We start from the raw sequence: 15978 nt of genomic DNA, 5'->3' as shown, positions 1-15978 counted from the left end.
TAAATATAGCAATATAAAACCATAAATAGTTAAATAATAATATGTAAATTATGCTAGGAAATAAGTCCAGGACTAGCCTATTGACTCAGGGCGTCTGACTCTCCAAGGGAAGAGTTGTAAGGTTTGATCGCCACAGGCAGGAATGACTTCCTATGAGGCTCAGTTTTGCATCTCGGTGGAATGAGTCCCTGGCTGAATATACTCCTGTGCCCAACCAGTACTTTATGTAGTGGATGGGAGACATTGTCCAAGACGGCATTGTCGATAGATGCTGCCCGGCCTGCTGAGTTCCGCCAGCATTTTTTTTGTGTGGCTCTGGATTTCCGGCATCTGTAGACTTTCTCGTGGTTGTAATTAACCTCTCCATTGTCCCACGGGCCTCCGGCCACTGGAGGCGCTGTTTCGTCCTCCGGCCGCTGGCAGCGCTGTGTGGCCCTCCGGCCACTGGTGGAGCTGTGTGGACCTCCGGCTACCGGCGGTGATTTGTAGCGCTCTGCGTGCCGACCGCAGCTGTCGCCGGCAGCGGTGAGTACGGATCTGATCCCGGTATTGTGTGAATTGGAAGCCTGCTGCAGTGGGAAAGGCCTGGGACCGTGTTCTCCCGGACGGCTGAAGGCTCCGGGCTCTCCGGTCCCGCAGCCCCGGTTTTAGCTTTGCGCCCGAGCCCGGGCTGTGAGATCCGTTCGTTGTGGTTCCCAGGCTGGGAGGGGGTTTGTCTGATCTGTATCCAAGGGTCTCTGCAGTTCCTCGCAGTCACGGGCAGAGTAATTACCATGCAAAAGCGTGAAGTGTCCGGTTGGGAAACTTTCTATGGTGTGGTGATTAAAAATTGGTGAGGGCCAAATTTCATATGCCAAAGTTCTTATTGTTTGTTCTAATTTTGTCATTTTAGGATCTTTGGTGCAGTAGTATGTACTATTCATTCACTATATGTGTATTGCTAGAGGATCATCAGTAATGATCCTAGATTTCTTCCCCACATGGTTCCCTCTGCTCATTCCCTGCCCATCTTGTTCAACCTTTGTCCTGTCTCCCCATCCCTCCCCACTTCAGTGATATGCATCAACCATCTGGGTCAACCTCAGTCCACCCTGTGTCCCACCTCCTCAATGTTATATATCAGCAATCTTTCTTCTAAACTTTGTCTGCATTGTGAAGTGTTTTTTTACACGTTTGGCCTCGCTGAGTTATTTCCAGAATCAGTTTTTGTTAGCTGGAATGCCAGAGGGTCATCAGGTACCAGTTGTGTTGTGCATTGGTGTGGAGGTGCTGGTTTTTGAACTGTGACTGGCTGACACACTGCAGCATTTTCCTGTCAGCAAAGAGTACTGGGAGAGTTGGTGCTTGGGCTATAATCCTGTGATCGGCATTCCAGGCATATGGTACTGTCGGTGTTCTGGATTTGACTTTGGTTAGTGCTTCTACAGATGGGACTGGATGTTCATCCTTCTGCAATGAAGCAGAAGTTTCGAGCAGCTGGACATTGGTTGTGGGGAAATCCCGGATAGCACCACCCAGTCTGAGATGTGGGGACGATATGTGAGGCTCTGAGGGTTGGTCAGTGACAGGTTCAGCTGTGTGACCCTGTGAGGTTGGGTCCTGGGATATCACAGTTTTAGATCCAAGTAAAATGGACCCAGGGATCAATCTGCCAGGGTTTCTGAGGTGTTGAGCATGTATTTCCCATCTTGGATCAAATGTATGTTTCTGGAGTTCCTTTGGAAGCCATGCTGTTGATCTGAGGAGGGAATGAGTTTGTATTCCATCCCTCACAAGGACAGGCTGTGATTAAATGGGCTGTTCTGTGTTTGCACCAGTAGAAATAGACCTGGGGGGTTCAGTGTTCGAACTGTGATTGGAAATTCTTCCTCACTGTCACCTGTCTGTCGGACAGTGGAAATCAAACAGAAACTCAATTTGCTGGAGATCTGCACTAAATTCTGAATCCATCCTGGCAAGATTGTGAACCTGAATCATTAAATTTGTTGCTCTCCCCACAGCAGTTCCTTACCTGTTGAGCGATTCTGGTGATTCCAGTTTCTTTTTATTACATTCACTCTGGAAAGGTTTAAATTTCCTGATTGTCTGTTGTACTTGGGAATGTGTTCAGTGCAGTTGTTGCATACAAGGTTCACATGAATAATCTCAGGAATGATCGGTTTTATGTATGAGGAGCATTTGATAGTTATGGGGCTGTGCTGAATGGAGTTCAGACGGGGTGGTGAAAGGGGAGGTGGTTAAGTAAACCTACTGAATGCTGAAAAGCCTGGATACAATGGACATTGAGAGGATATTTCCATTAGATGGAGAGTCTGTGATCTGACAGCACAGTCTCAGAATAAAGATGCTTCCCTTTAAAACTGAGATGAGAAAAATTTCTTCAGCCAAAAGATGGCTGATCTGTGGAATTTGTCGCCACAGAGGGTGGCTGAGGCTGTCATTTGGGTATATTCAGGGCAGATTAAAATATTCATGATTGCTAAGTAGCTTCAGGGTTACAGGAGGAAGGCGGGAATATGGTGTTGGAATAAATCTCAGCCGTGGTTGAATGATGGAGCAGACTCGATGGATCGAATCACCTAATTCTGTTCCTGTGTCTTATATCTTACCATGACTGAATGATGACTCCTTCCTATCCCTTATCAGGTTTTGTGACGTGTCAGGGATAATTACAGATTTGTTCACTGAGATCATTATATTTGTCTTCAATGTTTAGATTTCAGTGAGCAGAAATATTTTGTTCTCCTTTGTATTGTTAACATGTTTCATTATCTTTCATTTTGAAGTTAGACCTGTGGTGAGAGATTTATTGGAACAAAAGCCCACAACTGGAAGCAAACCACGACTGAAGATGAGGGAACAGCAGCAAATGAACCAGCCCGAGGACTGAGAGCATCAACTGGAGAGAACCCTTCTGACTCAGGGTTTCCATTGATTCAGTCCGGAGCAAGTTCGGTGAGTCTCATTTACTCAAACACTGGTCCTTTAGACATTACATATCTGTACAAAATAAGGTAGGGAATAGTTGTGGTGAGACTGAATGTGCCCAGAAATACCAGTTACGCCTCTGTCAGACCCAGTTGCAATCACTCCAGGTCTGGTAATGTACTGTCAGTATCCCAGCTCTTTAAACTCACTCACATTCCCTCAGTGTTTGCTCATTTAAAGAACTTGCATCTTCTGAAGTAGCTTTTGGTCGGTTCTGAGTGTGGAGAGGGAAAGAGGGGTGTTTATATTACTATCTTGCAAAAAGAAGTAATTGTTTGAAATTACTTGCTGCAAACTCACTCCCCATACCCTGTACATTCTCAACCAGATTATTGACATAGATGACAATTAACAATGGGTGTAACCCTGGGGAGCTCTATGAGACACGGACCTGGACTCCAATAACCAGCCTCCCATCATCACCATCTGCTTCCTACCATCTAGCTGTTCCTAGACTCTGGGCTCTGTGACAAACACAATGTTAGCAGCAAGATTAGACAGTGATTAATATAAAGAGAGATTTGTTGCTTCCTGAAAGCTGTCTGATGCAACGGACGAGATCCTCTCTTGCTTCCAACTTAATCTGCCTAGGACCACTCCTCCTGGGTCACACTGTGTCTGATAACCCACACATCTCCAACCTCCCTCCACCCCGCCAATAGCCCCACAACTTTCCCACCATTTACCCCACACCCGTACACGTAAACAGATCCACGTCACCGACATCCACTCTCACAGCTTGGGGACCACAACTAACTGATCCTACATTCCCAGCCCAGACTGTCCAGCTGTCCGGCTCGGTCCCAGCCCTTTCCCACTGCAACCGCTCTTCGATTTACACAAACCCGAGATCAGACCCTTCCTCATCGCCGCCCAACCAGGAGAACCGCCGGCAACAGCTGGGGTCGGCCCTGTGCTGTGATTTGCAGGAGGTCCCCACGGCGCCACCAGTGGCCGGAGGTCGGAGGGACAACGTCGAGGATCTGGCTGTTCGGTTCTTTCACTGTGACACCCCCGAACTCTGCATTAACTCCATCCAGCCAAACCTGGACCAACTTTAACGCCCAACAAATATCATTCCTCTCAGCGATCAGCTATCGTGAATGATTCACTCACTTTAGAGGAAGGGGTACCTACACTTTCGGGGTGTTTAGATTGCCGGGAGACAAGGACTGCAGGGATGAGAGGTCTTCTGTTAACTGATACGAACCTGTCTTTACCCTGCTGGCAATTCCGGTTTATATCAGTAAAACTGTTGTTTCTGAAAATACTAAACAACAAGACACTGCACTGACTGACCCACCCCAGACCAGATCACCCCGGAAAGTCCTCCTCAGAAACGGTGGGGTTTTGTGACCCAACTCGAGACAAGCACCACACCGCCCACTCTACGGACAACATGGCAGAGTAGGGTATCTTGCAGGGGACTTTAAGTCACACAATGTTGGATTCATTGATGAAAACCGTCGTTTCCTTTGTTCACCCCCTGATATCATAAAAAATGTCCATTAAACAGTTTTTGAATACAAACTCTCACCCACATGTGACGTCATTCTGTTGCCCCTACATAAAACCATAAAATATACTGTAGGAGCAAAATTAGGCCATTTGGCCCATCGCACCTGCTCTGCCATTTAATCAAGCCTGTTCCATTTTTCCTCTGTCCCAGTCTCCTTCCTTCTCCCCGTAAACCGTCACCAATCAGGAATCTAGCAACCTCTGCCTTTGATATCCATAAATACCTGGCCTTCACAGCTGCCCGTGGCAAAGGGTTCCACAGATTCACCACTCTCTGGCTGAAGAATTCCCCCTTATCTCCTTTCTAAAAGAACGCCCCTCTACCCCCTTTAATCTGAAGCTGCGTCCTCTGGTCGTGGACTCTCCCAATACAGGAAATATCCTCTCCACATCCACTCAATCAAGGCCATTCACCATTCAATAGGATTCAATGAAATCATCCTTCATTCCTCTGAATACAGGTCCAGAGCCATCAAATGCTCTTTCTATGACAGGCCATTCAATTCTGCACTCATTTTCGTAAACCTGCTTTGAACTCTCTCCAGTGTCAGTGCATCCTTTCTGAGATAAGGGGCCCAAAACTGCTGAGAACAATCCAAGAGCTTTATAAAGTCTCAACATTACATCCTCACTGTTATATTTTAGTCTCCTTGAACTGAATGCAAAAATCACATTTGCCTTCCTCACCACAGACTCGACCCACAAATTAACCTTCAGTGAATCCTGCACAAGGACTTTCAATTCCATTTGCAGCTCAGATTTTTTGTACATTCTCTCCATTTAGAGAATAGTCAACCCTTTCATTTGGTACTAGAATGTACAATCATCACAGCAATATTTGATTCTGCGCTTCACTCTCCCTGGATTACAATTATTAAATATTAAAAATATTAAAAATAGTTAAAATTAGTAAATATTAAAAATTTAAATTATAAATCATAAATAGAAAATAGAAAAATGGGAAGTAAGGTCGTGTAAAAAAAACTGAGAGGCAGGTCCGGATATTTGGAGGGCACGGCCCAGATCCGGGTCAGGATCCGTTCAGCAGCCTTATCACAGTTGGAAAGAAGCTGTTCCCAAATCTGACCGTACGAGTCTTCAAGCTCCTGAACCTTCTCCCGGAGGGAAGAGGGACAAAAAGTGTGTTGGCTGGGTGGGTCGTGTCCTTGATTATCCTGGCAGCACTGCTCCGACAGCGTGCGGTGTAAAGTGAGTCCACGAATGGAAGATTGGTTTGTGTGATGTGCTGCACCGTGTTCACGATCTTCTGCAGCTTCTTTCGGTCTTGGACAGGACAACTTCCATACCAGGTTGTGATGCACCCTAGAAGAATGCTTTCTGCGGTGCATCTATAAAAATTAGTGAGGTTTTTAGGGGACAGGCCAAATTTCTTTAGTTTTCTCTGCAAGTCAAGGCGCTGGTGGGCCTTCTTGGCAGTGAACTCTGCTTGGTTGGACCAAGTCAGGTCATTTGTAATATTGACCCTGAGGAACTTAAAACTTTTGACCTGTTGCACTTGCGCACCACCGATGTAAATTGGGTCGTGCGGTCCGCTACGCCTTCTGAAGTCAACAACCAATCCCTTTGTCTTGCTGACGTTGAGGGATAGGTTATTGTCTTCACACCATGCCACCAGGTTCTTAATTTCCTCTCTGTACTTAAACTCATCATTTCCCGACATACGTCCTACAATTGTTGTGTCATCAGCAAACCTATATATTGAGTTTGATGGAAACTTGGCTACACAATCGTGGGTGTACAGTGAGTACAGCAGTTTTCCCTTGAGGAAACGATGCTGACTCAGGCCTATTGTATCTTGTGCCTCCAAGTCCCCTGAACTCACATCCTTATCAATCGACTCCAACATCTTCCTAACCACTGTCAGATTCACTGGCCAGTAGTTTCCTTTCTTCTGCCTCTCTCCCTTCTTGATGAGTGGAGTGACATTTGCAATATTCCAGTCTTCCAGAACCATTCCTGAATTTAGTGATTCTTGAAGGATCATTGCTAATGCCTCCACGATCTCTCCGGCCACCTCTTTCAGAACTCTGGGTGTAAACCATCTGACCCAGGTAGCTTTTCTGCCTTCAGATCTTCAGTTTCCAAAGAACCTTCTGTCTTGTTGTGGTCCCTTCTGTGCAGGTCCCACCTTCCCTGGAAGACAGCCATGGAACCAAAAATCTTATCCTCTCCCCTTCCCTCCCCCCTCCAATGCCTGATGTCACGCATGGGTTTGCTACACCGGGGTCTGACGTCACGTCCACTTCCTTACGTCTGCGGGTTTGTTTCTCATGGTTGTTTAGTTTAATCTTTCTTCCATTCAGACAAGGGAGTGAGATCCAGATCTGTCACGTCCTCTCATTGTGGGTGGGCATTTTTTATTCATTGACTCCATTCCACTGTTACAAATTGCCGAAGTGTCGCCAATGTTTCGAGGTATATAGCCCTATTATTCCAAGAAGGAAGCCGTTTCTGTTTTTCTGGGCTTCTCAAACATTTGTAAACTTCAGTGAAATCTCCCTCCAGAAGTTCCAGATGAGAAGCTCAGTCTGTCTAATATTTCCACACAATTAAAGTGGGGAATCGTTTATTATTGTCATGTACCGAGGTTCAATGAAAATCTTGTCTTGCAAACCATCATCTCAGATCCACACATTACAACAGTAGATTATGATAAAACATTAACAGTGTGTAACAAAGCAATGTGGTTACAGAGAAAATCCACTGCAGGTAGACATGGTGCAAGGTCACATCTAGTTACATTATGAAGTCAAGAGTCTACCTTATAATGCTGAGGAATATTCAGTTTGCTTATAACAGCAGAATGGAAAATATCCCTAGGTCTGGGGGTATGTTTTCTGTTTTTTCGTTTTCATTTATCTTCGACCCGAGGGGTGGTTGAGAATGAAGAATGTCTGGTCTGGGGTTCTGGGAATGTTTAATTGGATTATTAGATTATGAAGACACACAGTCGTCTTTTATTGTCATTTAGTAATGCATGCATTAAGAAATGAAACAGTATTTCCTCCGGTGTGATATCACAAAACACAGGACAGACCAAGACTGAAAAAACTAACAAAACCACGTAATTATAACATATAGTTACAACAGTGCAACAATACCATAACTTGATGAAGAACAGTCCGTGGCTCAGTAAAAAGTTCAAAGTCTCTCGAGTGAGTGAGTGAGTCCGTGGAGGGGAGGCTTGTTTCCATGATGTGCTCAGCTGTGTCCACAGTTCTCTGCTGTTTCCTGAAGTCAACAGAAGAGAGTAGCCGTACAAAGGTGTGAAGTATCTGGATGGGATACTCTTTATGGTATAAACTTAAATTGGCCGGACCAATAACCACACCACAAACAGTTCTTTACTTTATCCTTTTCATCAGTTTATTTGTTTGAACTGAGCCGGTGAGAAGCTCAGAGCCGAGCATCAGAGAGACAGAACTCCTCTCCCTCTGGCGGCTCGTGACGAACCTTTGTCTAACATGCAGAAATGTTACAATTTATAGAACTAGCAAAACAAAGAGGACTTTAGTTCAACTGGTATTCCCACCTTGTCCGTTGGAGCAAAACTTAATTTCTGAGATAAGAGAGTCCACTAAATCAGGGTTTTAATAACAAATGAACGTTCTGTCCAATCCTTATCAGTTATTCTCTTTTGTTAGACATGGGAGGGAACTTAGTTCAATTCGTGTCTCATGAGAACTCAACTCTACGTAATGTTCCCAAGAGACATCTGTGAGTCGTTAATCTAAACAAGCTGCAAGCAGATTCCTCAGTGAAGGACAAAACAGAAATTTGCACACTATCCAGAACAGAGCACACATAATTTCACACTTAAATTTTAACCCATTATTTACAAGAGTCCAAGAATCATTTCTTATTTCACCCAATCCCCTTAAAACTTCATCACCAGAGTATGGAAGCAGATGGATCTTCCCCTCCGACTGGAAGCCTGTGACTAGTTGTTTGTCATCTATATCAGTTATCTGGATGATATGGTGGTTAACTGGATCAGCAAATTTGTGGATGACACCAAGATTAGTGGTGTAGTGGACAGCGAGGAAGACTATCATATCTTGCAGTGACATCTGGACCCACTGGAAAAATGGGTTGAGAAATGGAAAATGGAATTTAATGCAGACAAGTGTGAAGTGTTGCACTTTAGTAGGACCTACCAGGGTAGGTCTTACACAGTGACTGGTAGGGCACCGAGAAGTGTTGTAGAAGAAATGAATCTGAGAATACAGGTCTATATTTCACTGAAAGTGGTGTCACAGTTTGATAGGGATGGAAAAAAAGATTTTGGGACATTGGCGTTCATAAACCAAATTACTGAGTACAAGAGATGGATGTTATGTTGGTGTTGTACAAGACATTGGTGAGACCTAATTTGGAGTGTTGGGTCCAGTTTTGGTCACTGTTACGTACCCCGTAACTGGGTTGCCAAACCAGCAGAAATGGATCACTCAGTTGGAGTCTGGATTACTGGAACTAAGAAAGTTTTATTAAAGGAATAAGCAACACAGTACCCTAATAGTAAGGATATAAATGCAACAGGTTAGCAATGAATAAACACACATGTACACAGGACTAGGATAATAGGATCAATCAAGCTCTACCGCAGTCTAGGGGTAAAATGATCAATCACAAGTGACAGAGTTCAATTTAGTTCATTTCACGGTAATCACTTTTGTGCCGTTGAAGAGAGAGAGAGAACGAATGAATATTCAAATCGGATTCCAAACAGACCTTCGATATTCCTCGCAGTTAGCTTTCGGGCGAGCCCTTTGTAATGTCTTCTGAGGTCACCGACTGTGACCCCTCCGTTTCAGACACGATCGTTCTTCTGCGGTGAACCTAGCACCCAGGCAAGGGCGGACACACACACCTGGTTCCTGCCGACCGTAACTTTCCACCCTGTGCGTCTATGGCTGGTCCCGTGACCAGCCCTCCAAAACTCCCACCGACTTGTGGGGGCGCACCGCTTCCAGGGTCTCGTTACCTCGTGGTGTCGTGAGTGGTGTCCGTTGCCTTAGCAAACCTGTCCCTTTTTATCCCCCCTATTGGGGTATCGCCTGTCCATAAGAATTCAAAAAGTTCAGGGTTCAAAGCAGCCGGTCTTGACAATACTCAGACCGGTGTCTCCTTCCATTAAACTCTCTCGTCTCTTCATTAACATTTCCAAATGTTGCTCCATTGTCTTACTTATCTCTCCTCCTGAAGACAGGTGGCAGATCAACTGACGATCCCACTGCTGATAGCACAGGACAGTCAACATCTCAGTCTATGCACACCTTTGTCACATCACCAACCTGCAGGAAGATGTGAAAGAGGTTGAAAGAGTTCAGGGAAAATTCGCAAGGATGTTGCCAGGTCTGGAGGACTTGGGTTATAAGGAGAGATTGAACAGGATGGGGCTTTATTCCTTGGAATGTAAAAGATTGAGGGGAGATTTGATGCAGGTGTGCCAAAATTATGAGGGTTATAGTTAGGGTAAATGCAAGCTGGCTTTTTCCACTGAGATTTGGTGGGACTACAACCAGAGGCCACAGATTAAGGGTGACATTGAAACATGAAGGGGAACATGAGGGGAAACTTTTTCACACAGATGGTCATCCAGGTGTGGAATGAGCAGACAGTCCAACTGGTGCATGCGAGCTCAATTTCAACATGTAAGAGGTTTGTATAGGTACCTGGATGGTACGGGTACGGGGGTAGGTAGTTTAAATAGTTCAACACAAACTAGATGGGCCAAAGGGCCTGTTTCTGTGTTGTACTTTTCTATGACTCTGTGACAAGAACATGAAATAATATTAATATTCATTTAATTCCTTTTAACAGCTGTGCAGACCAACCATTCATCTGGGCAGAAGATGTTTTCATGGCTTTAAAACTGTGGCACTTTATATTGACAGTAGATCAAAGAAAATCCCAGCTGTACATCAACAAAGGGGGGAACCCATTCACCTGCTGAGACAATGGGAATGGATTCAGTCGGTCATCTCAGCTGAAGGTGCATCAGCAAGTTCACACTGGGACAAGGCCATTCACCTTTTCTGTGTGTGAGAAGGGATTCAGTCGGTCTTCCCACCTGTGGACACACCAGTCTGTTCACACTGAGCAGAGGCTGGTCATCTGCTGAATTTGTGGGGAGTGTTTCACTCGGTTATCTGACCTAATGGCTCACCAGCGAGTTCACACCGGGGAGCGGCCGTTCACCTGCTCAGACTGTGGGAAGGGATTCACTAAATCATGTAAACTGAAGGTACATCAGCGAGTTCACACTGGAGAGAGGCCGTTCACCTGCTCAGACTGTGGGAAGGGATTTACTGTGTCATCTCAGTTACTGAGACACCAGTCAGTTCACACTGGGGAGAGGCCATTCACCTGCTCAGACTGCGGGAAGGGATTCATTCAGTCATCTCATCTGAAGGCACACCAGCGAGTTCACACCAGGGAGAGACCATTCACCTGCTCAGTCTGTGGGAAGGGATTCACTTGCTCATTTAATCTGAAGGTACATCAGCGAGTTCACACTGGGGATAGGCCGTTCACCTGCTCAGACTGTGGGAAGGGATTCAAACTGTTCACTCACCTACTGACACATCAGCGAGTTCACACTGGGGAGAGACCATTCACCTGCTCAGACTGTGGGAAGGGATTCATTCAGTCATCTCAACTGAAGGTACATCAGAGAGTTCACACCAGGGAGAGACCATTCACCTGCTCAGTCTGTGGGAAGGGATTCACTTGCTCATTTAATCTGAAGGTACATCAGCGAGTTCACACTGGGGATAGGCCGTTCACCTGCTCAGACTGTGGGAAGGGATTCAAACTGTTCGCTCACCTACTGACACATCAGCGAGTTCACACTGGGGAGAGGCCGTTCACCTGCTCAGACTGTGGGAAGGGATTCACTCAGTCATATCAACTGAGGGTACATCAGCGAATTCACACTGGGGTGAGGCCGTTCACCTGCTCAGTGTGTGGGAAGGGATTCACAAAGTCATCTGCTGTACTGAGACACCAGTCAGTTCACACTGGGGAGAGGCCATTCATCTGCTCAGTGTGTGGGAAGGGATTCGTAGATTCATCTCAACTGAAGGTACATCAGCGAGTTCACACCGGGGAGAGGCCATTCACCTGCTCAGACTGTGGGAAGGGATTCACTTGCTCATCTCATCTACTGAGACACCAGTCAGTTCACACCAGGGAGTGACCATTCACTTGTTCAGTCTGTGGGAAGGGTTTCAATTGGTCATTTCACCTGCTGACACACAGGGAAATGGCCGTTCACCTGCTCTGTCTGTGGGAAGGGATTCATTCAGTCATCTCAACTGAAGGAACATCAGCGAGTCCACACTGGGAAGGGGCCGATCAGCTGCTCAGACTGTGGGAAGAAATTCTCTCAGCCAAATCAACCAATTGTGCATCACTGAGTTCACACTGGGGAGAGGCCGTTCACCTGCTGTGAACGTGGTGAAGTATTTACGGTGGACATGGACTGTGCCTTTAAATGAGAGAGAAAAACTGTCTGCAGTACTGCTGCCTGCTTCTTGGTTGCCATGGTGAGAGAGAGGCGGAGTTATGTGATGGACGGTTCGATGTTCACAGTTGCTTCTTGGTTGCCATGGTGAGAGAGAGGCGGAGTTATGTGATGGACAGTTCGATGTTCACAGTTGCTTCTCGGTTCCCATGGTGAGAGAGAGGCGGAGTTATGTGATGGACAGTTCGATGTTCACAGTTGCTTCTTGGTTGCCATGGTGAGAGAGAGGCGGAGTTATGTGATGGACAGTTCGATGTTCACAGTTGCTTGGTTGCCATGGTGAGAGAGAGGGGGAGTTATGTGATGGACAGTTCGATGTTCACAGTTGCTTCGTAGCGTGTTTATTTAAACAAGGTCAGATGACACTCCCAGAGACACACAGTGGGACACCGGTTAAGGCGACCAGTCAGTGAAAGGAGGCCAGTAACAGAGGAGTCACTGGGTGGAACTTTCGAGTGCCCACAAGCGAGGGTTGAGGATCGATCAGGGGAATTGATCAGTGGCTGTCATGGTGTGTGGAAGGGCTGACCCTGTGGAGGCTACCGGTGTGTCTACCCTTGCCTGGGTGGTAGTTTACCCTCGAAGATGGTCCCCTTAGTGATAACCTGCGTTTGGCTAACTCGAGAGTGGATTCGGAGCCTGAGGATGGAAGATCAACGGGACCTGTTTACTCGTTCTTCTCCCAGTGTGGTTTTCACCTTGGATTACAAATACCTTCCTCACACACACCAATTCCGTGGATTGAACTGAACTTCCTTACATCACTATCGTGAGACTTTAACTCTTGCCACTCGAGCTTGAGTGTGTTTGGGAATTATATTTACATACATATATATGCATAACACTACTAACTTTTGATTTACCTGGATTAAGTTACTATATTAACTAGATACTAATATATAGTGTTTTTTAATATCAAAACCAGACTCCAGGTGTGCTCTATTGCTGCTGGTTCATTTAGACCGTTACGTGTACGTAAACAGATTCATTCAGTTATCTGTCCTTATGACACACCACCAGGTTCACACCGGGGAGGGGGTGTTCACCTGCTGTGAATGTGGGAAGCGATTCACTCAATAATCTAACCTTATGTAACTCTCCCTCGGCTAGCAGCTTAATATAGGGGGTGATAGCTCCCCAGCTCGGCCAGACTTAAGAAATCTCGTTTGGGTGGATGCTGCGCAATGTGTCCCCTGTTACAAAATCAGTACCCCGAAATAACAAACAGTACACAATATGTGATTAAACAATTGAGCTTCATAATTCTTACTTTGACTATTGGGTTAGTGAAGAAAACAAGAAAAAGGGTCCACTCTCTCCATCCGCGTCTTCTCATCTCTCCCCAGCAAAAGACCACGAAAATCTCTCTTCCAGACTCACAAGGAAGAACATTTCTGTCATTGGATACCCCGCACTCCAAAACCCTGTTATCTCTATTCGTAACCTAAACATTGCTGCTGCAGAGAAACCATTACCTCAGCAGTGATACATTGCAGAGAGGCCATTACATGAACAGTGAAACCTTACAGCATGTTACACTTGTGACACACTGCTGGCTTCACACCGGGGAGAAAGTTTCAATAAGCTTCATGCTAGATATTTGTCTGTCGCCATTGCTGAATGCAATTTCGAGAGTGACTGTCTCCACTCTGAGGGTGGTGAATGTCTGTAAATCCCCACCACAGAGGGCGGTGAAGACTTAGTGATTAAACATAGAAAACATAGTAATAGGTGCAGGAGTAGGCCATTCGGCCCTTCGAGCCTGCACTGCCATTTATTATGATCATGGCTGATCATCCAACTCAGAACCCCGCCCCAGCCTTCCCTCCATACCCCCTGACCCCTGTAGCCACAAGGGCCATATCTAACTCCCTCTTAAACATTGCCAATGAACTGGCCTCAACAGTTTCCTGTGGCAGAGAATTCCACAGATTCACCACTCTCTGTGTGAAGAAGTTTTTCCTAATCTCGGTCCTAAAAGGCTTCCCCTCTATCCTCAAACTGTGACCCCTCGTTCTGGACCTCCCCAACATCGGGAACAATCTTCCGGCATCTAGTCTGTCCAATCCCTTTAGGATCTTATACGTTTCAATCAGATCCCCCCTCAATCTTCTAAATTCCAACGAGTACAAGCCCAGTTCATCCAGTCTTTCTTCATATGAAAGTCCTGCCATCCCAGGAATCAATCTGGTGAACCTTCTTTGTACTCCCTCTATGGCAAAGATGTCTTTCCTCAGATTAGGGGACCAAAACTGCACACAATACTCCAGGTGTGGTCTCACCAAGGCCTTGTACAACTGCAGTAGTACCTCCCTGCTCCTGTACTCGAATCCTCTCGCTATAAATGCCAGCATGCCATTCGCCTTTTTCACCGCCTGCTGTACCTGCATGCCCACTTTCAATGACTGGTGTATAATGACACCCAGGTCTCGTTGCACCTTCCCTTTTCCTAATCGGCCACCATTCAGATAATAATCTGTTTTCCTATTTTTGCCACCAAAGTGGATAACTTCACATTTATCCACATTAAATTGCATCCGCCATGAGTTTGCCCACTCACCCAACCTATCCAAGTCACCCTGCATCCTCTTAGCATCCTCCTCACTGCTAACACTGCCACCCAGCTTCGTGTCATCCGCAAACTTGGAGATGCTGCATTTAATTCCCTCATCCAAGTCATTAATATATATTGTAAACAACTGGGGTCCCAGCACTGAGCCTTGCTGTACCCCACTAGTCACCGCCTGCCATTCTGAAAAGGTCCCGTTTATTCCCACTCTTTGCTTCCTGTCTGCTAACCAATTCTCCACCCACACCAATACCTTACCCCCAATACCGTGTGCTTTAAGTTTCCACACTAATCTCCTGTGTGGGACCTGGTCAAAAGCCTTTTGAAAATCCAAATATACCACATCCACTGGTTCTCCCCTATCCACTCTACTAGTTACATCCTCAAAAAATTCTATGAGATTCGTCAGACATGATTTTCCTTTCACAAATCCATGCTGACTTTGTCCGATCATTTCACCGCTTTCCAAATGTGCTGTTATCACATCCTTGATAACTGACTCCAGCAGTTTCCCCACCACCGACGTTAGGCTAACCGGTCTATAATTCCCCGGTTTCTCTCTCCCTCCTTTTTTAAAAAGTGGGGTTACATTAGCCACCCTCCAATCCTCAGGAACTAGTCCAGAATCTAACGAGTTTTGAAAAATTATCACTAATGCATCCACTATTTCTTGGGCTACTTCCTTAAGCACTCTAGGATACAGACCATCTGGCCCTGGGGATTTATCTGCCTTCAATCCCTTCAATTTACCTAACACCACTTCCCTACTAACATGTATTTCACTCAGTTCCTCCATCTCACTGGACCCTCTGTCCCTTACTATTTCTGGAAGATTATTTATGTCCTCCTTAGTGAAGACAGAACCAAAGTAATTATTCAATTGGTCTGCCATGTCCTTGCTCCCCATAATCAATTCACCTGTTTCTGTCTGCAGGGGACCTACATTTGTCTTTACCAGTCTTTTCCTTTTTACATATCTATAAAAGCCTTTACAGTCCGTTTTTATGTTCCCCGCCAGTTTTCTCTCATAATCTTTTTTCCCCTTCCTAATTAAGCCCTTTGTCCTCCTCTGCTGAACTCTGAATTTCTCCCAGTCCTCAGGTGAGCCACTTTCTCTGGCTAATTTGTATGCTACTTCTTTGGAATTGATACTATCCCTAATTTCTCTTGTCAGCCACGGGTGCACTACCTTCCTTGATTTATTCTTTTGCCAAACTGGGATGAACAATTGTTGTAGTTCATCCATGCAACCTTTAAATGCTTGCCATTGCATATCCACCGTCAATCCTTTAAGTGTCATTTGCCAGTCTATCTTAGCTAATTCACGTCTCATATCTTCAAAGTTACTCCTCTT

The 15978-nt window shown here is 45.7% G+C and overlaps 1 protein-coding gene across 2 annotated transcripts; it reads left to right on the top strand.

Annotated features, from left to right (window-relative positions):
- The first annotated feature begins 455 nt into the window (after nt 1-455).
- LOC134341772 (zinc finger protein 227-like) lies at nt 456-12976 on the top strand. 2 transcript variants are annotated; one of them, XM_063039690.1, is made up of 3 exons: nt 456-525; nt 2787-2955; nt 10351-12976. In XM_063039690.1, exon 3 carries the CDS (start codon nt 10688-10690, stop codon nt 11726-11728), a length of 1041 nt encoding a protein of 346 aa, XP_062895760.1. In that variant the 5' UTR covers nt 456-525; nt 2787-2955; nt 10351-10687; the 3' UTR covers nt 11729-12976. The 2 variants fall into 2 exon arrangements, with proteins under 2 accessions (XP_062895760.1, XP_062895761.1); XM_063039691.1 differs by lacking the exon at nt 456-525 and adding an exon at nt 801-832 and having other exon boundaries at nt 2791-2955.
- The last annotated feature ends 3002 nt before the right edge of the window (nt 12977-15978 follow it).

This window comes from Mobula hypostoma, unplaced genomic scaffold (assembly GCF_963921235.1).
Source record: "Mobula hypostoma unplaced genomic scaffold, sMobHyp1.1 scaffold_139, whole genome shotgun sequence".
NCBI classification, from domain to species: Eukaryota; Metazoa; Chordata; class Chondrichthyes; order Myliobatiformes; family Myliobatidae; genus Mobula; species Mobula hypostoma.
Note: the sequence above shows the minus strand (reverse complement) of the source record. Positions and strands in the feature narration are given on the sequence as shown.

Excerpts from the sequence above, each read along its gene's own strand:
- LOC134341772 (XM_063039690.1), top strand. The coding sequence starts at position 10,688 with ATGGCTCACCAGCGAGTTCACACCGGGGAGCGGCCGTTCACCTGCTCA.